The sequence below is a fragment of the Tachypleus tridentatus genome, chromosome 7 (assembly GCF_004210375.1).
Source record: "Tachypleus tridentatus isolate NWPU-2018 chromosome 7, ASM421037v1, whole genome shotgun sequence".
Classification (NCBI taxonomy): domain Eukaryota; kingdom Metazoa; phylum Arthropoda; class Merostomata; order Xiphosura; family Limulidae; genus Tachypleus; species Tachypleus tridentatus.
The window spans coordinates 175,354,457-175,377,718 of record NC_134831.1 but is presented as its reverse complement, the minus strand read 5'-3'; the positions used below and the strand labels follow the sequence as shown (position 1 = coordinate 175,377,718).

The window sequence follows — 23,262 nt, the reverse complement described above, 5'->3', positions numbered from 1 at the left end:
TCTTCCTACTTATTTATAAAAACATTTGTTTACATTTTTAATATTTGGCACATGATTTCCAATCTGTAATTGAGCCTTTTACCCCTAGAGATTGTGCAAAACCATACACTTGTAAAATATATGCTATTCAGTTCATCAGACGTTACTAAAATATTTTGTACCATACAACAGCTTAGAACCTTAAATATTTAGTCTTGCTTCAGCTTGGTCAACTTATACAGTGAAATATCTTAACGAATCACGTATTTACTAAGTAGTCACAAGACAATGGCTATTTTCAACCAGTTTTATCACACATCCACTAATGTGGTAACTGTAAGCCTTTGCAGAACTTGTACTCACTCCATGTTAACTACATGTTTGAAGTATTTTCCATCTGAATGTTTGTTGACATCAGTTTCCTCCTTAGATATCTTCCTCCAGTTTTGTAGTTCTCTCTTTACATAGTTCTTCCAATGAATCAATAAACTTTTTACAATCACTCATCTTCGTACGTTTGTTTGTCATAATTAAATTGTCAACTTCTCATGTATGATCAACTACCATTTGTCTGATATTTTTCACAACTGTAGCATAACCTACAAGACAGCAAACAAGGACAACAGTGCTCTGATATGGTGTTTATTACAAGTGTTCTATGACTCATATATGTGCATGTCTGTTGAATTTTGCACAAAGCTACTCCGTTCTTGAAGTGATTGAGTAGAAAAAAAAGCAAGTAGTCAACACCATCCACTAGAAACTCCTGGGCTAATCTTTACCAACAATAGATGGAGCAACTAAAAGGAAATCAAATCCTGCATCCTGCAGGAATTTAACCATCACATGATGCCAGGTCAATACAGCACCTGCAAATATGGGTAAATACATTTGCAGGCAACTAAAGCACAAGGTTTGTTAAAAAAAGTCATTTCTAGCATACAATAAGTGACCCCCCTTCTTATATGAAAAGTGTTTCCTGAGTTAACTGAATGTTTATTACTGTAGGATTTGATACATATTAATGTGGTTTGAAACATGTTACAACAACTGTGTCACTTTTAGTTCTTAAATAGGTACAAATATACATAATTAAAACAAAGGGTTACAAAAATACCGCCTGTTGAAAAACAGACCTCGTGTTTAACTATTCATCTCTAGGTGACCCTCACGAGATCAAACCAACCCTACACTCTCATAAGGTACAAAAGGTGTTATAGATCTAAGAATATGGACTACAGGTCCTTCAGAGTCACTTACCTCTTCTGACAATACCTAGAAGTAAACACTTTATCTAGAAGTTGATACAACAGTCTTACCATAGATAACTGGATGCTCATAAAGCCTAGCCTTAACAAACTTATCCTAAAATTCACTTAAACAATAATGCATACTGCAATAAACAAATATTTCATTAAAGTTTCAGAATATACACATTTCATCAAATTTCTAAAATAAACACAAAAACATAATTAAAAATAACTTTAATTAAAATACACCTCAAAGTAAGACATCTCTGGTTTTTTACTATGTGCCATTAAAGCAAAAGAAATGTATTTACATCCATCACGATTACCTATTATAAAACAATGCATAATTATCAGTAGCAAACAAGTCACATGCAATTTAGTTAACAGCAAATAAACTATATTATATACCACTCAACTTTTAACAGTTATCACGCACGACCACTAAACAAATAAAGTTTGAGTTTGAGAGAGTATTTCACTGATTTGGCAGAACTTAATTTATCGCTTTTTTATTTTATAAAAAAACACAATTTTCAAACTCTAATATTATACTATCTTGAGATTCCAAATTCACGTGGTCATGTGATACGTTTTCTTTTTCCTATTAAGAATGCAAGAACGGTAAATACCACTAGTCTACAACAAACATCAAAACGGCTATAATCAGAAAAGGGTATTCATTTGTTATACACAATTATATGGTTATTTATATTTATTTAGCTTATCAAAACTAATAAGCTATTTCCTTTTTTTTAAAGAAAAAACGACTTTTTACACGTGGATACTTTGTTTTCGTATTGGTGTTACGAGTAGTCCTACACGCAACTTGAAATAATTATAGTCATGATGATGAAAATAAGTTAAATGTGCGACAACCCATAAAAACGACATATACATCACACTAAGATACTCAAACTATTAAAAATTTGTGCTCATCTTCGCAACCTTTCTTACGAGTAAAATATTCCAAATCACTCACCATTTCCCGAATACATATAACCTAAAAAACACTGCGCAAACACACTGGTTTTCCTCTTGTTATCTTTACGTAAGATTCTCGTAAAGTACGAGACCCAATTGGTTTTCCTCTTGTTATCTTTACGTAAGATTCTCGTAAAGTACGAGATCCAATAAAAGTTATATTTACGGTCATGTGACATCCCTAAGAACGATAAATATATTCCCTTACAAAAAATATTCAATTGCATATAATTATGTGTAAAATTAGCAAACATAAAATTAAATAAATTGTAATGCTTGCTTAAGTTATGGAAAACGAATTAAGGAAAAAATAGAATATTAATTTTCCTTTGCTGTAAAACAAACAAATCCATTTTAGAAACATTTTTTTGCATTACATTTTTTTTTAATTCTTGTGATAAAGGTGTTAGTTTCTTTTAACAAAGCCACATCAAGCTATCTGCTGTATTCACCGAGGGAGATCGAACCGCTGAATTTAGGACTGTAAATCCATAGACTTACTGATATACCAGCGAGGGACCTTGTAATAAAGTTAACTTGATAACATTTATTCTAAAACTGTATTTTAAGCACATTTTTTTCAATAAATGATATAAGAATATTTCATGTCTGCTCATTTCGTTCGTCAAGTGTTTCGGTAATAAGATTACTGATGACGTTCGCGTTTTGATTTGTCATTAACTTACATCATTGTAAGAAATGAGCGAAAGATAATGATTTAGGAATGTTATATAAAGGCGTCCTGTGACGAGAAATAATTATATTTACACTGAAGAACACACACATACTTTAACAAATTCGTCTTTGATATTTAAATATCTTAACCTTCTTCTGTATAGTTTCAGCCCGGCATGGTCAAGCGCGTTAAGGTGTGCACTTCGTAATCTGAGGGTCGCGGGTTCGCGCCCGCGTCGCGCCAAACATGCTCGCCCTCCCAGCCGTGGGGGCGTTATAATGTGACGGTTAATCCCACTATTCATTGATAAAAGAGCAGCTCAAGAGTTGGCGGTGGGTGGTGATGACTAGCTGCCTTCCCTCTAGTCTTACACTACTAAATTAGGGACGGCTCGGTGCAGTGGGCTGACAACCTACTCACTTAAATACATGTTACTGAAACCGCAAGTGATTGCGGCCCTGTGTTCCTTCAAGGAATCGAGTGGCAGATGATGATATAATTTCGGGAAATAATATAATTCTGAGTAGTGGTTCCTCTTCTACGTGTATCATCAGTGAGTCTGCGGACTTATATAATAACGCTTAAAGTTTGAGTTTTAGTGCCATCTGTTGTTTTATATTTAAATTATGTCAAACACTATACTAAAATGAATTTGGCTTTGTCTGATATGAAACTAATAAATAAATTAAGCAACATTCAATTAGACAATATAATCATTTTCATTGTGATAATAAAATAATATTTATTTTAATAATGTCGTGAGAGAAATAAGTTTAAATTTGCGTGACCTTGCATCTTTATTTTATTTATCCAGAAAGTGTAGTAAGTTACTATAATAAGTGATAAAGCAAAGGTTATTTAAAACAGTTTTATTTGTCATAGTCTATAACTTACTTACAACTAAATTGAAATGGAGTGATATTATCTCTAAGACTATTTGGCTCGAGGGCCTAAAGAGATCTTTGTTCTGACTAAGTTTGAGCTATTGAAAATTCATAATTTAAAATTCACCGTAACACACTATATTATAAAATAAAAATGTTTTACACCCACAAACTTTATAAAAGTGTCTCATTCATAAAACATGGAAGGGATGATTGAATAGATAAATATAAGTACCTATCTCTGTTATGTAGAAAAAATGCAATAGTTACACTAATCCTGATGTATTTGTTTTTATTTCAGAAGGTTAATTACCTGGAGACTTCTTCTCAAAACTATTAACTTAACCCAGTTTGTAACCACATTGATGTGGGGTTGATGATAACCAATCTGTTTCTAAGTCAGCACTTTAATATATTCTACGTTTTACTTTGAGGAACAATATAAAATGGAAGTAAAACCTGCAAATATTCATGATGTCATCAACTTTTTAAAGGAACAAAACAAATGACGTCAAATATTCTTCCTTATTATGATATAACTTAATTAGCATGATAAAAGGTATATTAATGCTTTAATAACTGGTTCAAAGTGTTTAGAGAATTAAACAACTGTGATTTTAGTGGACTAATTATGAAAAGTTGAACAAATAAATTGTTAGTATGATAATAATAACATTAGGAAATACTTAAAAATGAGATATCTTACAAAGGTTAAAAAGATTAAATGTGGTCTGTAAACATGAATAAGGGAAAAAAGCAGACATATTTATAAGTACCATGTAACAATCAAAAAGGAAGCATAACAGCAGTTCTGAAAGTTTTAATTTCTATAACTTGAGAAGTGTTATTAAAAATAGTTCGCGTCCAATAGTAACATACTCTATATTAGGTATCAACCAATATTCAATAGATATCCAGTGTTAGGATAGAAACACTGGTATGGTTGCCCTTTTAGTTTTTAAATTAAGTCGTTGAGAGAGTATAAACCATGGATATTAACGAATGAAAAACAACGAAATAATTATTTTAAAAAAGTTAGTTTCATCTCACACTTTTTTACATAAAAATTCAAATCAGAACCAGAAAATTCAACATTTACAAACTTTAATATACTTACGTTTATCCAGGTTTCACAAACCTTCGAATGTTTGGCGAATTACGTTTGTAACCTTTATTGTTACTTTATTAAATATGCGAGAGACAGTTCTTCACACAATTCTATAGTTTCTCAACGAAAACTTTTTGGTGCTGTTGATCTCCATAAAACATGCCGTTTCTCGTATATAAATGTCTTCTCTTTAACTGATTTTTCTGTTTTGGGGAATAAAATAATATTTTATTTTATTACACACTGTATGCAGTCTCCAAGAGCCCGTGATCTGGGAATGTTGAGGGTGCAGCAGTGCCTTTGACTTAGTATAAATGAGTGCCGCATACCTGTGGGTAGTGTTTAAAAAAAAGTATAATTACACACAATGGTTTGTTTGAAAAGGGTTGCCACCTACATGGTATATAACTACAGATAACAAGTTTTTAATAAGTTACTGCGGTTTTCTGAATACATTTCCACCTATCATATACACACGTTTCGATTTTGTTTAATGGTTTTGTCACATCTACTTCCAGACTTGTAAAATGTCAACACTAATCTATTTTATTCTTCAAACTCAGACAAAGTTCAGTAGTTTAGTTTTACTCCATGATTTTTTTTTTAAATCTTATGTTACCCTGCGTATCCTATGTGTAATTCTAGGGAGAATCATCTCACTAAAAGAGTGACAAATAATGTTTACAACTCAGGCCGGTAGGTTTAATCAGGTGAAATAGCGATACATCGTTTTATTTTAAACTAAATATACTCAAATTACTTTACTCTTTACTTGGAAATAACATTTATACGAAACATTCTGAACAAAATGGTTTCCCTAAATATATAACAAAGTAAGATTTTAACAAAGAAAACTCCATCCGAAAGAAAGCATGTCGTTTCCGAAGTTCTGTGAATTCTGAGTCTTTCTTTTCTCAGAAAGGAAAAAGCAATATTATAAACACTCGAATCTTAAAACCAATTACGAACTCTACCTTGAAACTTAAGTTAGATTTATTTTTATTTTTATTTTTTGCAAATAAACCTTATTGATTAAAAATGATCCACTAGAGACCAATGACACCCTTCGGCATAGCGATATGTTTGTAGACTTACAGCTGCACTGTGGGGTATCTGTACCCACCACAGGTATCAAAACCCAGTGTTTAGAGTTATTAGCCATTAAAATTATTGCTGTGCCACTGAGGGGTGAAACGTCCGAATGTTATACATGTTATCAATTGTTGTTATGGTTTTCCTGGTCTTAAGAAATTCATAACTGATTATAAACGCTTTTTATGTAATACTTGCTGAACACAATCCAAAAATTCAATGAATTTATAAATGAAGAAATTTACTGAAACGAAAAAATACCCTTGTTTTTATATCTTTTTTATAATATATATCATAATAATCGGAACATTTATATTTAAAAATATAGTTTTGTAGCCATCTGCCATCTTCTAGATGATAATGAAAAAAAGGGAGAACAGTGAGTGCTTATACTTTTACGTATCAAAGTTCAAAGGCTTAGCGTAAGCCTACATCATATGGTAGCATAGTTTCAGTTCCGAAATTTAGGGTTTTATTAAACTGGAGGATGAACATTTAAAAATCAAATGAATGTTTTGTCAAGTTCAAGACTAAACGTAAAACATTTTAGAACTAGAAGGTGAGATATCTATAATATAAAAAATTACAGTTCAGATTTTATTTTTTATATTTGTTTTCCAAATTGAGTAAAAATTGTTATATAATTTTCAAAGTTAGATCTGTATAGGCAGTAAGTTCAGTAATAGATATTATACTTGTAGTACAACTATGAAACTTGAAAATGGAAGATATAATTCTTATGATGTAATTCGTGTGTGAAAATACTGTTTATAAGCCTGTGTTGTCACGTAATCAATCATAGCCTACTTATAATTGAATTTACTTTAGTGAGTGTAACACAATAGTTAAATCTATTGTAGGATGAAGTATATTATGCTAATATTAATACAGTAGTAAGTTGACAAACAATATTCTGTAAGTAGAATGAAATTTTACGTGGATAACATACATGTTTTAACCTGTATTCTTCAGATATGATATTGACATACAGCGAAGCATATTGTGCTTATTTCGTGATATTAGGAAAATACGTAGATTAAAAATAAAAAATAAAAATATGAAACCTTATAACGTGAGCACTTTTCACAGGTGGATTATCCTCTATCCGGAGCAAACAAACTATGAAGATGCAGTGGGTTTATGACTTAAGGACTTTTCTTCTAAATTTCATTTTCTGTCATGTGACAAAAGTATTATTATTAGTATTTATAAATTATTTTGCTAAACTGTAAATCATAAATGAAGAAGACAGACCAGTATTTTGTTAAAACGTGATGTCGTGATAGTCTGTACATAAATTTTAATTATGTATATGGATATTTATTTTGGCAGCCAACTAGTAGTAAATATTATAAAATATACTAAAGTCTGTAGTGTAGTACACTTGAAACAACATTCATATCTTTCCTGGACCTATCAAACCAACCTTTAGTTTATTACCTTTAATTGGTCTCGACTAAAAATCTATATAGGCTTTATTTTCATCATTATAGAAATGGGGCTTTTTGGAATGGTTTTAAATTTACAAATGAACAGACCAGACATGCTAAAGATAAACTCAAAAGTTTAATATTGGTGAGACTGGACCAAGTTTTTTTTTTTACATTTATTTTGATAGTTTGAAGCAACACCTTGTATATGCTCACCACCCTCTAAGAAAAATAAAGTTGTCTTAAGTAGAATCTAGCTTATTTCCAAATGTTAAACATTGTATTTTATCCTATTATCTTCAGAATACAGTACTTAAAAATCAGATACCATTAGCCTATTGATTCTTCAGACAATAGTCATCTTAAATCTGGTATCCTTTTTTTCACAAGAGAAAATAAGAGGTCGTAACCTGACTAAATAAGATAACCTTTCCGAATTAAGGATCATTCTAGTACTTTCTTCCAAGCCCTTTCGAGAAGTTGGTATGCATTCATCAGTAAAGAGACAAAAACTACACTATTCTAATTGAATCATATTAAATATTTGTTTGTACAGAATGGTAATTACATCTTTAGCATGTCTATAAATGTACCCTACACTTCTATTAGCCTTAGTGCTAGCAACATAAAACTGACTTGAATGATTTATCTTTCACTGTGCTGACATTCTTTCATCTGTCACTTTGGTCTATTGTTTCCGGTCTATATGAAACATTTCATTTAAATTATGGTGACCCAAGTACATTACTTTGCATTTAAGGACTGTCAAGTTTACCAATTGATCCTAATGGGTTGCTGATACCTTAGCACTCTCATTACATTTAGGAATAACCAAGAGTTTAATATATTTAACAAACTTTGCTGATTTACTAATTATGCCCCTTTCAGTATCATTACTGTAAATCAGCAAAATACATAGGTCCAAGCATTGACCAGTGAAGCAGTCCACTAAAAAAAGTAGGTTCAGCTTGACTGGACTCCATTAACAACATTTTGCTTTCTCCAATCCAGCAACCATACAAACCATGTAATTAATCATTCTCCGTGTCCTACTCATGTGAGTTTCTGTACAAACCATGTAAGTAATCATTCTGTGTGTCCTATTGATGTGGGTTTCCATACAAACCATGTGAGTAATCATTCTCCATGTCCTACTGATATGGGTTTCCATACAAACCATGTAAGTAATCATTCTCTATGTCCCACTAATATGTGTTTCCATACAAACCATGTTAGTAATCATTCTCTGTGTCCTACTCATGTGGGTTTGTGTACAAACCATGTAAGTAATCATTCTCTGTGTCCTACTCATGTGGGTTTGTGTACAAACCATGTAAGTAATCATTCTCTGTGTCCTATTGATGTGGATTTCCATACAAACCATATAAGTAATCATTCTCTGTGTCCTACTCATGTGGGTTTCTGTACAAACCATGTAAGTAATCATTCTGTGTGTCCTACTCATGTGGGTTTGTGTACAAACCATGTAAGTAATCTTTCTGTGTGTCCTATTGATGTGGATTTCCATACAAACCATATAAGTAATCATTCTCTGTGTCCTACTCATGTGGGTTTCTGTACAAACCATGTAAGTAATCATTCTGTGTCCTACTCATGTGGGTTTGTGTACAAACCATGTAAGTAATCTTTGTGTGTCCTATTGATGTGGGTTTCCATACAAACCATGTAAGTAATCATTCTCTGTGTCCTACTCATGTGGGTTTCCATACAAACCATGTAAGTAATCATTCTCTGTGTCCTACTGATATGGGTTTCCATACAAACCATCTGAGTAATTCTCTCTGTCCTATTGATGTGGGTTTCCATACAAACATTGTAAGTAATCATTCTCTGTGTCCTACTCATGTGGGTTTCCATACAAACCATGTAAGTAATCAATCTCCATGTCCTACTGATATGGGTTTCCATACAAACCATGTGAGTAATCATTCTCTGTGTCCTACTGATATGGGTTTCCATACAAACCATGTGAGTAATCATTCTCTGTGTCCTACTGATATGGGTTTCCATACAAACCATGTGAGTAATCATTCTCTGTGTCCTACTCATGTGGGTTTCTGTACAAACCATGTAAGTAATCATTCTCTGTGTTCCTACTCATGTGGGTTTCCATACAAACCATGTAAGTAATCATTTTCCATGTCCTACTGATATGGGTTTCCATACAAACCATGTAAATAATCATTCTCTGTGTCCTACTGATATGGGTTTCCATACAAACCATGTAAGTAATCATTCTCTGTGTCCTACTGATATGGGTTTCCATACAAACCATGCAAGTAATCATTCTCTGTGTCCTACTGATATGGGTTTCCATACAAACCATGTAAGTAATCATTCTCTGTGTCCTACTGATATGGGTTTCCATACAAACCATGTAAGTAATCATTCTCTGTGTCCTACTGATATGGGTTTCCATACAAACCATGGAAATAATCATTCTATGTGTCCTAGTTATATTTGTTTCTTAACTAATCTTTTGTGTGGAACCTTAAAATGTTTTTAAAACTCCAAAATAAACCTTTTCTGTTGCATCTCTGACCAAACATTAACAGGGTATTAAGGGAAAGTTTCTGTTAAATTAATTCATGTTGGTATTTCTTATTTTCAGTCAGATGATTTTGCAGAGCTGCTGTCATCAAACTCTTTAGAATTGTTACCATTACAAAAGTAGGATCATTCTTTAATTTTGAAGTGAATTTTTTAGAAAAAATCCAGGTAAAAACAACAATACGAAGTGTTTTATTAAAAGTGACTACTGCTTCATCTTAGGTCTCAGGTGCTGGCAACCCAGCAGGTGATTGAATGTTACATGGGTTAACCTCTGTGTCTGGACTTTCCCCACTTCCTTCCAAACAAGATGAGTCTGTTCAGGTAGACTTGAACTTAAATCATCTGTTTCCATGTTCTGATTTTCTCTTGCCTTCTCATGCTCCACCCAGAGTCAGTTAATCCTAATGTTTTAATTTTGTTTTTGGGTATGCAACATTTTATCTCTTTCATTTTCTCTGAACCACATGACTTCTTCACTACATGACTAATTTTCCCATTCCTGTTTGTTTTTCCCTTCCTGACTGGGGAGAAATTAGGATTTGTTTCTCTTTTGAAGTAGCATTTAATTGAAAATAATGTGAAGTCCACACTGCCATCTTTCCATTGCATTTTGCATCAGGAAAATTGATGTGCTCGGACGTCTAAAATGATGAATTGAAAAATTTGATGGACATTGTTGTAAAAATTGTAAATTATATTAGAAGTGGAAGCTCTCTCATCTGTTGAAAGTTTGTTGAGTCTTTGAAGAAAAGCAGTGACTGTACTTTTGATGATTTTACTAATTTTGCAAATGTGAGATGGCTAAGTAGAGGAAAAGTCTTGGAACGATTTACTTCCTTATTTCCTCAAATAAAAGAGTATTTTGTTGAAAAGGGTAATATTGAAAATTTCCTGAAATTGGCACTTTGTCATGGCAGTGTGATTTACACTTTCTGTGCTATATGATGGCTCTTGAGTAATTTGAATGCAAAGTTTCAGGAAGAGATAAAAATGATAAGCGACCAATCACAGTCTATTCATGAATTTTAATTAAAGCTAAACCTCCTTGCAGAACAATTACAAAAGAATGATTTCACACATTTTGCAAAGTTGAATAGTTTTCTAGAAAATAATAACTATGATTTCTCTGATGCTAAAGATGATCTCTATGTAAACTGGATCAAAAATTTGAATCACGCTTTTCTGAATTTAAAAGTTTGAAATTGATATTTGAATTTTGTATGATCCATTTCAATTTGACTTAGGAAATTTCAGTAAGAAAATTGTCTTTTTTTATCTTTAGATAAGTGTGGATTTGAAAATGAAATGCAAAGTGTAGAATGCATAAAAGGTAAACAAAAATGTCCTTTCAGAGAGATGTGGTTCACTATTCTGATAAATGAGAGTCTTCCAAATTTAAAGAGAGCAATTTCAAAATTATTTTCCATGTTTGGTTTCACATGGGTGTGTAAGTCAACATTTTCTATGCTAGATTTTCTCAAGTCTAGATACAGGTCTCTGCATACTCACATAAATTTAGAGGCAGAGCTAAGATGCTCATTGAGCATATATATTAACCAAATTTCACAAAACTTGTTGATGAAAACCCCATCAATTTTACATTGAAGGTTAGTTGAAGTGCAATTATTTTGATTAAACTAACATCTTTGAATTTCTTTTTTGAATAGTGTGACCAATGTTACTTTCATTAGCCACAGTTGTGGCCACTATGAAAAATAAGTTGCCCACCCCTGTTCTAGGTCTGCATGTGACCTTAACTTGCATCTGTTTGCTATCTTATCATTGAGATTTACATGTGGTCCCATTTATACAGCAATACATCTTTGGAATCATAAAATATATCAGTACAACAACAGTTCAATCATTCCAACCTTGTTGCCAATTTGTCTTTGTCAGAATTCAGTGTGACACCTGCTATCATTTCCCAGTCCTCACCTGTTCCTTCTTCTCAGGGTGCTTCTTCTTGTTTTCTTCAGTAATATCATATTGTTAACAATATTGGTGATTATCTAGTGGGTTCTGCTCAAGTTGGAGCTTGGCTTGCTGATTTTCTTTCCTCACTGATGTCCTTTCATCAAGGATTGTTGGTTTCTTCAAGTTTTGTGGACTACACCTAATATGTTTATGTCCCATTAATTACTCCATATTGAGGTTTCTTTTTTCATTGGATTTTCTTATCTCACCTTTGGTCATCTTCAGGCTACTGTGTGATTTGGACTGGATAAGTTTATATTCCTACTTTTCCTTTCAGGAACCCTTGATTCATTTCTTTATGATATTGATCCTGTTCAGTAGTGACTGGTGCCTGACCAGGTGTTCTTCAACTTGATATCTACACCTCACAGCCATGTTGAGTCGTGCTTTATCTTTCATTGTTTTGCAGTGCTTACTGTTGGGATGGGGTATTCCATAAAATTATCTGTAGGTCAATAACCTAATGATCTAATTGCTTCATAAACTTGCACTTTCTAGACTGTATCACCCATGGTCTTCATGGGTAAAGCAAAAAGGAATAGCTGCCCATCATTGACATGCCATGTACTGAATAAGTCAGTTTGGTTTGCCTTTTAAACTAGAGTTTCACCCATTATACTGGCTCAGGTGATGACAATTCCTTCAGACTCTCCAATGTGTTCTCACCCCCCCCTTCTTCAAGTGGAGTGTGGCAGTTCTTACCACTTTTCAGATCCAAACTGTTGGAGTGGTTGACCATAGAGAAACCTTCTTGAATGAGTTCTGCACAAAAATGACAGTAGGGTGGTGGAGTTCTGAAGGTGTAGATGATGTCATGTTCCAATATGCAATATACACAGAGGAGTAAGACATCAAACTGCAGTTGAACTCTTTGACTGGGAGCTTTCATCCTACCCCTGCATGAATGTTGGTACCATGTGACTGGGTTTTGATTTAGAGAGAACCAATCAACGCAAGTTTTACATATGCTTATGGTTCTCTGTATTCTTCGCTTGATTGTATTCTTGTGTTTTGGGTCAAAGTGGAGGTAACAGGGAATGTTCTGGTTCTGTCCTTTTTGCTATCACTTATAACTATTCTGAAGATGTAATTATTTCCTTTAGGATGGTTATGGTCAATTTCACTGTTGAGGGGGGGGATATTTATATTATATAGACATCCTTTCAATACTGGATAATGGGTCTAATTCCCCCAAGTCTCTTGGACTTGAACTGAATACCATATGATTCTCATTCTACCCCCTTCTCCCCAGCAGCTTGGGTTTTGAATGTAGTTGACTTGCTGCTTTACTGAGTAAGGTAGGTTATGCCATAGCCACTCTACATTTAGGGGCACATCTATTATTTTACTCACTTTTTTCTTTGTATAATTAAGTTACAGCTATATTTACATGGTTAGAATTATTGTCCTGACACAGTTCTTTGCCAGTTGGATGTGTTCCTTTTTTTTTTGCCCTTATCTCAATATTTTACAGATGGGTAAAGAGTACACCTGTTTCAGAAGTGGTACAGTTCTCCTTATCAAATCTTATGATCTGATTCTCTTATTTCCAAGTGTATCCGTAGATGCAATATTACCTCACTTGGTCCCATCATCTGATCAATGTGGTATTCTAGCTAATCTTGTGTGAACAGAAAAGTACCATGTCAGACTTGTGTGAACGAGAAAGTACTGAGTCATAAGTTATAATATTTTGATACTGAAATATTATCTTCTATATGCACTTCCATTTTTGCTTTCCTCTGGTGCTTATGTCTTCTGCAAAACCTCAAAATTATGGTTTGGTAGAGGCATGTAGAGGGAGCCACGTGTGTCATACGAGTGTATCACGCTTCTGTTGTAGAAGCGATGCATGATGGCTTACATGAGAGACATGTTAAAATCATTTCATTCTAGTATGGAGGAGCAGAAGATGTAAAGGATAGCACTGGACAAGAATATCTAATCTTGTGAACATCGGGAAATGCCTATTAGAAGTACAGCATAGGAAAATAATAACTTCCTGATGTATAATTCTCTTTTTGAATTGTTAACAAGCAAACACTTAAGACTTGGAAACAAGTTACATGTTCTTAGACTGTAATATTAAGATTACTGAACTTCTATTTGTTTATAGTTTTGTTTACAAACATAACTTCTATCTTAATTTATTATTATTTTACTTCTCAGGTATCATTTTCTACTGTCAGAATGTGGTTCTACTTTCGGCTGGTTCTTCTAGCACTTTATTTCTTGTTGTTGTTTTTCCTGTCTCGACTGTTAGAAGCTGTTTCATGGTACCAAGGAAATTCCCCGTTTTTTTACTCAAGACAGATTCTGGAACCCATTTCTTTGAGTGTTCTGAAACTAAAGCAGATCTTGGAAAGTCGAGGGATAAGCTATGCTGGTGTTGTTGAAAAGCAAGAGTTGACAGCATTAGTTGAGTCATCAGGTAAAAACAGCAGTAAATCAGATATATTTAACAACTAAAGGGAAATGCTATGATAATTGTTCTAAATGAGTAGAAACTTTGTTTACTGATTTTAAGTTATAAATCTATTTCTACCAATAATGGATGAAATTAAACATTTGTTCTTGTCTCTGGACTTTTAGATTTTACAGAAAAATTTGTCTTTATTAGAAATATTTTGTTAGTTTGCAAAGTACGTGTCTGTTTTTTATTTTGAAATTCATGTGCACAGACGTGGATTCTCTAACTAATATGAAATTTTATTTCTCCAACCCATATATTTAAATGACATAAAAACAAATTACAAGATAACTGAAAACAAATATGGGTATCATTGTCAAATGATTGAAAACTCTTACTGTGTTCTCAACTTTTATTCAGCTGGAAAGTTAATGCAGTGTGGCCAAGGAGTACACTATTCTTTTATACTATTCATTTACCAGCTATTAGTTGTTCAATAAAATAAAATAAAAACTAATAACAATTACAGATGATTTTTCTTTGATAAAATTATCATTTTGATTTGTTAGTCGAAACAACTTGTTAAATATATTAACCACTTATTTCAGGCATCAGAAGAATGCCTTTTTTCAAAAGATGTTAACAATGATGCATGGTTGGACTTTTAATTAACAAAATACAACCAGCTATCTTTATTCCTACTAATTTCTAAGTTAAAAATTATAAATAATTTAATTCTATCTGTAATCAATTACAGATAGTTATTTGTTAGGGATTGGCTGAGTCGTAACATCTAGTCTCAGTTCACCCTCTTACTGCACACAGTTGCACTATTTGTAAATTTTGAAATATATGAACATTTCTAACGCTGGTTTACAGGATAACTATGTACTGATTCTTAGTTTTATGATGGCCATACAGTAGTGTACCAGTAGTAAGTTTTATAATGTATACTTCATCACTGAGAAGTGTACCAGTAGTTAGTTTTATAATGTCTACTTCATCACTCAGTAGTGTACCAGAAGTTAGTTTTATAATTTCTACTTCATCCCTCAGTAGTGTACCAGTAGTTAGTTTTGTAATTTCTACTTAATCCCTCAGTAGTGTACCAGTAGTTAGTTTTATAATATCTACTTCATCACTCAGTAGTGTACCAGTAGTTAGGTTTATGATGTCTACTTCATCACTCAGCAGTATACCAGTAGTTAATTTTATAATGTCTACTTCACCACTCAGTATTGTACCAGTAGTTAGTTTTATAATGTCTACTTCACCACTCAGTATTGTACCAGTAGTTAGTTTTATAATGTCTACTTCACCACTCAGTATTGTACCAGTAGTTAGTTTTATAATGTCTACTTCACCACTCAGTATTGTACCAGTAGTTAGTTTTATAATGTCTACTTCACCACTCAGTATTGTACCAGTAGTTAGTTTTATAGTATCTACTTCACCACTCAGTATTGTACCAGTAGTTAGTTTTATAATGTCTACTTCACCACTCAGTATTGTACCAGTAGTTAGTTTTATAATGTCTACTTCACCACTCAGTATTGTACCAGTAGTTAGTTTTATAGTATCTACTTCATCACTCAGTAGTGTACCAGTAGTTAGTTTTATAATTTCTACTTCATCGCTCAGTTGAGTACCAGTAGTTAGTTTTATAATGTCTACTTCATCTCTCAGTTGAGTACCAGTAGTTAGTTTTATAATGTCTACTTCATCTCTCAGTAGTGTACCAGTAGTTAGTTTTATAATGTCTACTTCATAACTCAGTAGTGCACCAGTAGTTAGTTTTGACCTCACTATGACCCATAATGTTTATGTGCAACTTACATACTCCCTATCCTGTTTGTTGTTTTACACATAAATTTGATTAAGCTTGTGTTTTGACTTTAGTTTTGTTTCCACTGTACGTTTGTTTTGACTGTAGTTTTGCTTCCTTTTACCATATATCCAGTTATCTATACACATCTGTGAATAACATATGATAGGTGGGGATTTGAAAATTGTATTATGTTTTAAATTTGGTGTATGGCAAACCACCATTCCAACCCTTATAACAGCAGTGTTTTTACAGTAACTAAGTTGCTATGGTAACACAGCAGTCTTCTAAGGGCCTTGTGATGTACATGTATTCACTAATGAAAGGACTGGCAAGAGAACTTGTGAAACCTGTTTGTCTCATAATAGTTCTGGCTGGTGATACTAAAGAATGACTGACCTGAAAAAAAACATTAATATGTCATAAACCAGTTTTTCTTGACCTAATTACACATGATAAACTCTCCCTAGTTTCTTCCCAGGATAGTGGTTACTACTTGTTGAAGGTGTACTCTGTGGCATGTGTATACTTTAGTGATGTTGGTTTTTTGTCTTGGAAATGTTTTGATGGGCAGAAACACACTCAACTGTAACTTGTATACTGATAAACATGATGCTAATAGTACTTGAGTTTTATGACATTACAGTATAAACTAAATATATTGTGGGACAAATCTGATGCATTTTGTTAAGAAAAAGGTTGTTCTTAGATTTTCTTTGAAACTAATGTTTACAGCCATCTTGGCATTTAATCCATAATAATAGTTATTTGTGACTTTGCACACACTAAATTTGTTTCAACTCTATTGTATGAGTATTTTCCTAAGGAATAAAACAATATTAAAATATTATGAATAAAAATGGTTGTTCAAACAGAATGATAAATGATATATATACACAACTATTTGGATAACATTCAATATTCCAAAATGCACAGGATGGATAATATTTTGGTAAATATGTATTAATGCACAAAAACACCTTTTACATATTTCATAAAACCTTTCTGTAAGTTGGTTTAAGATTGGAATTTAAAGCTGAAAATGGAATAAAAAATTTTGTCAGGGATAAAACATAATTTTGTATTTAAAAGCATTATACGATATAAATTTAGGCTTGACCACTAGGTGGCTATAAACACACAAAAGAACATGTATGTTTACTGAAGGTTAATAAATCTGGTGTCGTATATCACAGTATGTTTACAATCTGATTAGAGGACTTTATGTACAAAATGTTCTTGATTAATTGACAGACATGTCAGAGTTAAACAAGATTGATTTAGCAGTAACATCTATTAAGAGTGATTCTCAAATCATATTAATTTTGGTGATGTGTGCATTTTACATTTGTTCTTGAATTTAAAAAGTTATAGGAACCATTTATAGAATGTTCCAAATAACAATAAAACCTTTTTTATAGTTATATCACATTTGATTAGAATTTAGTGCATGTTGAAAGTTGTTGAAGATGTTTCTGTCATCTGTGTTCTGTTTATAAATATCTAATTAGTGAAAACCAAAACTTGTTGTGTTTTTTGTACCAGCTCCTTTCATGAGTCTCCATTTGAAAACAAACTAAGTATGTATTTTCGTTAGTTTACACTATCTGTGTTTCCAGAAGAACAAACTAAAGTGAAGTGTTTATTAAGGATATTTGCCATGGTAACTATTTTCTGTTCACACGTCAAGCATCTTTGGCTTTAATTATAAAGAGGTAAAAAAAGAGCAAAAAATAGAAAGTTTTATGGATGTCCAGTAGGTGTTGCTTATATCTTCAGTAAACTGTTTTGTTTTGCTGTAAGTAATTGTAGCAGGTGAATTTTGGAACTGATGATTTATTCAACAGGAGAGGTGGTGCAGGAAGAGCTGGACTCGGCTATAGAAACGGAAAACTCCACACCACAGAGCTCCATTTTTAGCAAGACTACCAAGTCCACTCACTTCACCTGTGGTAGCCACTTTTACGAGGAGGTAGAAGACACTAAAGACAGCGTGTGGTTAGTACAAGTAATTCCTTCAGGACTCACGCAACCTTTACTGGACACTTCCACTTGGAAACAGGTCATTTCCAAGGTATCACGATTTGGAGTTCGAGCTGGAATATTTGAATGTTCTTTGGACGAAAGGTCAGTTACTAAGACAACTTGTGTATTTGAAAGGAGAAAATCAAGTTCCATTTATTATAAATTATCAATTATAAATGGTTCAAAAAATGTTTCAAAATATTAGCACATCTCTGAATTGATTCTAGGATTAATGAAAAATTTAATAAAGATATTTAAATTCTTGCTTGTTATGAGTATGTAATTTAGTAAGTGATAATTGATAATGATTGTTTGATAGACTGTGTGCTAGGAAGAAGTGGACAACGCCACAGTTGGTTCTTGCACTTCCCAGAGGACACAGGGCCAAGCAGGAAGTAGTCCTTCATAGTTACCTGTTCCCAGCTAAAGCACAAGCTGTTTTACAGTGGATACGGCATCTTCTAGCAACTAGGATAAAGAAGGTTGATTCTCCTGATGAACTTGAAAATCGGTGGTTGACATACTCCCCTGAAACTCCGTTGTCTGAAATACGAGTGATTTTGATGTCAACTATGTCACAACCCCCTCTGTTTTTTTCTTCTTTGGCCATTAAATTTACTGGAAGAGTCCGCTTTGGATTGGTTAATATCAGTGAAAATAATAAAATTCAATGGAAGAACAAGTTGAAAGTGTCAACATTTCCTGTTTACTTAGTTGTTACACCAGAAAAACAGTTGTTTACGGTCATCAGTGTGGTGAAACCCTTAATTTTGACAGCATGGGCTTCTTTTAAAGTGGCTGAGACCAGAAATGAATGATATATTTTGTTAAGTTTGTTTATTGTAAATATCTTCACAGGATTTGGATTATTTCTTTTATCGGGCAAAATTTGGAAACATGTTATTCATTTGTTATTTCAAATCATCAAATATAATTGTGTTTTGTTTTTAGTATGGCTGTTGGTTATAGGATTGTTCCAGTTTCCATTCATGGAAACAACATCAGAATATTGTTTAAAAGTAATTCGATATTTAAGTGGTACGCCTGTAGCTTCTCTCATTAGATACGACTGGAAGTTACATCTTTCGTCTTATTTGTTGTTCCTTACTTTCATTGTCTTGGGAACTATAACTGGTGTGATATGGAAGAAATTGGGATATAATTCCTCATTCAATGAATCTTCCTTCTTTGCTGATTGGTGGACTGATCCCTGGGAGGGATATATTTTGAGTTACCTATTTCGACCAATGGCCACTCTGAGCCGACCGATGGTTCCTCAGGATCTGGATCTTGAGGAGGGAATGGAGTTGCTTATTGAAAGGCTAGCTGTTCCAAACCTATGGCTACAGCCTGTTTTCCCAACTGATTATATTAAAGACCTGCCTGTTTGGACTTACCATGGATGGTGTTCAAGTGACAACAAAATAGAATCAGATGACCAATTTGATTATGAAAACAATAAAGATATGGAACACCCACATTCCAAAATTATGTCTGAAGAACAAGCTAATCCATTAAATTACCACTTTGCCAAACAAGACCTGAAACCAAATTCTGAGTCTAGTCAAGTTTCCTTGGACAGTAACATAAAAACCACGTTCAATGATTGTGACTGCTCCACAACAGCTGAAAGACGACGTTCTTGCTCTAACTGGCAAAATAGTGATGTTTCTGATGAAGAAAATCATGGCTTCCAGTCTCCAAATGAGGAGAAACAGCAAGGGACTCCTTCAGGAATGATAGAATGCAGAGAGTGTGCCATCTGTTTGGAACGCTATCATTATGGTGTTAGTTTATGTGGGTTGCCTTGTGGCCACAATTACCACTGTCAGTGCATAATGGCATGGTTGTGTCGAGATTCTTGCAACCACTGCTGCCCTGTTTGTCGTTGGCCTTGTTATAAACCTAGACCAAAGTTTCAGAGAAATGTTCTAATAAGATCATTTAAAACTGAATGCCTTAGCTTGCTCTTTAATATTTCAAAGCTGTTCATTTATTGTGTGAACATAAAGAAATCTGACATTTTTGAAGTTTGAAATGAAAATATATTTGCTATATTCTATTAAAAAATTGAGTTATAGTGTATATTTACCAGAGACATTTCCTGTAACCTAAGTGGTCATAGTTCTGTGTGTTACCACAGTTAGAAATTATTAAACACATAGAATTAAACAACTATCATGTTTTCTCATACATACAGTAATTTGTTTTTTGACATAAATGTTGAGATATACTGAAAAAATGTATAAACATTGTGTAATAAGTTTTTCACCTATTTTTTAGTTATTACAAATATTTAGTAGATGTTTTCAAACTAAATCAGTTGTTTGTACATACACAATTCTTGTATGTAGATAAAATAGAAGACTGAAAAATTACGTACCTCAAAATTAGGGTTTTGTAGCTTGTTGTACCTGGAGAAATACTGAGAAAGTTGTTTTGAATGTAAAACTAAACTTTCACATATCAGGTTAGTATCAGTCAATTATGACTGAAGTATGAAACACATTTCAAGCACTGAAAACAAGAACCATTTTGGGAGTGGTTACAAAAGTAATAATTAAATATTTAAAAGTGGATAACTTCATGATACATTGAGTAGAACATCACAGAATGTCTGATTACTGACATCTGTAAGCTATCACTCTTGATTTTAGTAATGTTTGGAAAAACCTCAAGAATTTAATTTTGAATAGATGTTGATGAAATATGTTTCTAGTTTCTGGTAGTATAATGCTTGAAAGGTCCTTTTAATCTTCCATTGTTGAAAACTGAAAATTTTTAGAGTTAAAAATGTAACATGATTAATTCAGTGGTGATGAAAAGTTGTGATCAATGTTACTTGAAAATTACAATAAATGTGTTTATTACACAGAGGTTTGAGAAGCATCGAGTTTGTCTTCTCTTTGTATTTCATTACTAGTTTGGTGAAACTAAGTTTACTAGGGTGTCGTTTATATAGTTTGAAACAGAAAACTTGACACAGATTAAGAAACATGCAAAAATAAAAAACCTTTTGTTACATAATAGGGTTAGGGTAAGTTTTTTCTCTGAACACATTCATTAGTTTAGCCTAATTCTACATGAAAATTTTTATAAACAGTAGTGTGTAATTTGGTAGTAAAAAGTGTCAAAATCATTAGAAATTTATTGTACCAAATTTAATGTGAAACTTGTGTCAGGAAAGTACTTTGTGATAATGTGAAAGCCACCTGAAGTAAAGATGTATTCTACAGATGGCTGGTATGGGTATTACAACTTTTATTAAAATAAATTAGAGAACAACACTTCTACCTTCTTAGGTGATCTTCAGGTTAACAAAAAGTTTGCAACTGTTGTTATCTACTTTATTTTAATAAAACCTTTAATACCCCACACCAGCCATTTTTAGAATACATTTTGTGTCAGGAAAGTTTTTTCACTGTTATACAACATGTCACTGATTAGATATGTATGCAATATTGTAAGATTTCAATTGGACTGAAAGGGAAGTAATATGTATATAAATAGCTTAACACAGTATTTCACAAGAAGTAAACACAAATTAAAAATGTTCACTTTTGGTTTGTGTTCTATCTGTAGTTCAAAGTTTATTATAATTTTGTGTTACACATGCACATGATAACTTCTGAATTTACAGTTATATGTAATATATATGTACAAATATTTTCTCTACCCTGAATATTAAGTTTTCTACTCTATTGTCTCTTAGATTCATGACTGCTTTTAAATAAATATATTTCTGTAAATGCACTCACGTTACAAAGACCAGCAAGTTAAATAATTTATTTCAGGTTCAACGATGCTCGTGGGAGATTTCACATCTTTTTCAATTATATCTGTTCCATTTTTCATTACCAGGATTTGAATAAATTCTGTCTATCTTTTAGATATGGACTTTCATTATCATTTCTTCATTCACTTATCAACTGATACATTTAATTGGCAAAGATGGATCTTGTTTTGATAAAAGTTTTTTAACTATAATGTTCAGTGATTACTCTACTGTTGTATGATTAGTCAACTATTTCATTGTTGCATTTCAATGATACATTTCTTGTCACATCAGAGCTGTGTCCTTTATTTTAGAAAATGAATAAAAACAAGTGCAGAGCTACTTATGAAGTTAAATAGTGTTTCAACAAAATGTGAAGTTACAGTTAAGAGATCTAACAACATAAAATAGATTCAAATGAAGTGTATATGAGGTTTATATTATTTAAAAGTATCAAAGAGAAACCGAGATCTCTAGGACTGTATTCAGGTGTTCTGAGTAAAATCTTGCATCAAATACCCTGCATGTTTCATGTTTTAGGTAAAGAATGAAGGTTTGAAAAGCCACTGACTTTAGGTGAGGAATAGCTAATATACATATTTGGTTGTACATTAAAGAGTACTTTCAAATAACAGAAATTCATTTAAAGTTGTAGATTAATAAGTACACAAATTCTACTAATAAAATTATGGTTGTCAAATTTCCTTATGAAAACAATCATTCCGTACGTGGTGTACATTTGTTTCCATAATGATTCTAGTAGTTATTCCACCCTTCAACTGTATTGTTGTTTATTTTAAAATGGAGAACTGAATTTTTATTCTGTAGCATGTCTTTATGGTATCGTGTTATTCACATTAAAAGTCAGTTTCCTTTCAATCTCTCATTTAACTGAGTCTGAAGACAGGTGCAGCAAGTTTACAAAAACTTTATGTGAAAGAAAGTGTTCAAGATTTCCTTTTAACACTAAGTCTAGATATGAATAATAAATATATTGTAAATATCTTAATATAATAAATGATGCATTCTTCTACTTTTATGTAACTTGTAAGATTTTTTAAATTTTACACCAGTTTTAAAATTACTTTGGTTTAAAGAATCACTATGCCTTCCACAATTATTTTTTTCCACAACAGAAATAGGTTCATTGTAAGAATGGATTTACCAATTAAAATTGATTTCATATCATTTCCTGTGATAATTATCTAGTATATGATGCAATAAAGTGTCTGAAACTTTGTTAGTTTTTGTTTTCTTGTGTGTACAAACACTTCAGGTT

General features: G+C 32.5%; 3 protein-coding genes across 8 annotated transcripts in view; 2 read left to right on the top strand and 1 right to left on the bottom strand.

Annotated features, from left to right (window-relative positions):
• Positions 1 to 2,343, bottom strand: part of LOC143257314 (equilibrative nucleoside transporter 3-like) — a 37,592-nt gene extending 35,249 nt beyond the window's left edge. For 3 of the 5 annotated variants that reach the window (XR_013031782.1, XM_076515769.1, XM_076515773.1), the window contains exon 1: positions 2,209 to 2,343. The gene's annotated coding sequence lies outside the window, so the exon portion shown is untranslated. The remainder of the gene's footprint in view (positions 1 to 2,208) is intronic. The other 2 variants (XM_076515771.1, XM_076515770.1) reach the window with 2 other exon arrangements.
• A 3,988-nt stretch (positions 2,344 to 6,331) lies between these two features.
• On the top strand, positions 6,332 to 23,222 carry LOC143257312 (E3 ubiquitin-protein ligase RNF103-like). 2 transcript variants are annotated; one of them, XM_076515766.1, is made up of 5 exons: positions 6,332 to 6,529; positions 7,060 to 7,160; positions 14,118 to 14,379; positions 18,031 to 18,310; positions 18,528 to 23,222. In XM_076515766.1, the coding sequence occupies exons 2-5, from the start codon at positions 7,092 to 7,094 to the stop codon at positions 19,024 to 19,026; spliced, it is 1,110 nt and encodes a 369-aa protein (XP_076371881.1). In that variant the 5' UTR covers positions 6,332 to 6,529; positions 7,060 to 7,091; the 3' UTR covers positions 19,027 to 23,222. The 2 variants fall into 2 exon arrangements, with proteins under 2 accessions (XP_076371881.1, XP_076371882.1); XM_076515767.1 differs by lacking the exon at positions 7,060 to 7,160 and having other exon boundaries at positions 6,336 to 6,529.
• On the top strand, positions 19,198 to 20,244 carry LOC143257313 (E3 ubiquitin-protein ligase RNF103-like). The gene has a single exon (XM_076515768.1). It carries the CDS (start codon positions 19,198 to 19,200, stop codon positions 20,242 to 20,244), a length of 1,047 nt encoding a protein of 348 aa, XP_076371883.1.
• Positions 23,223 to 23,262: the final 40 nt, after the last annotated feature.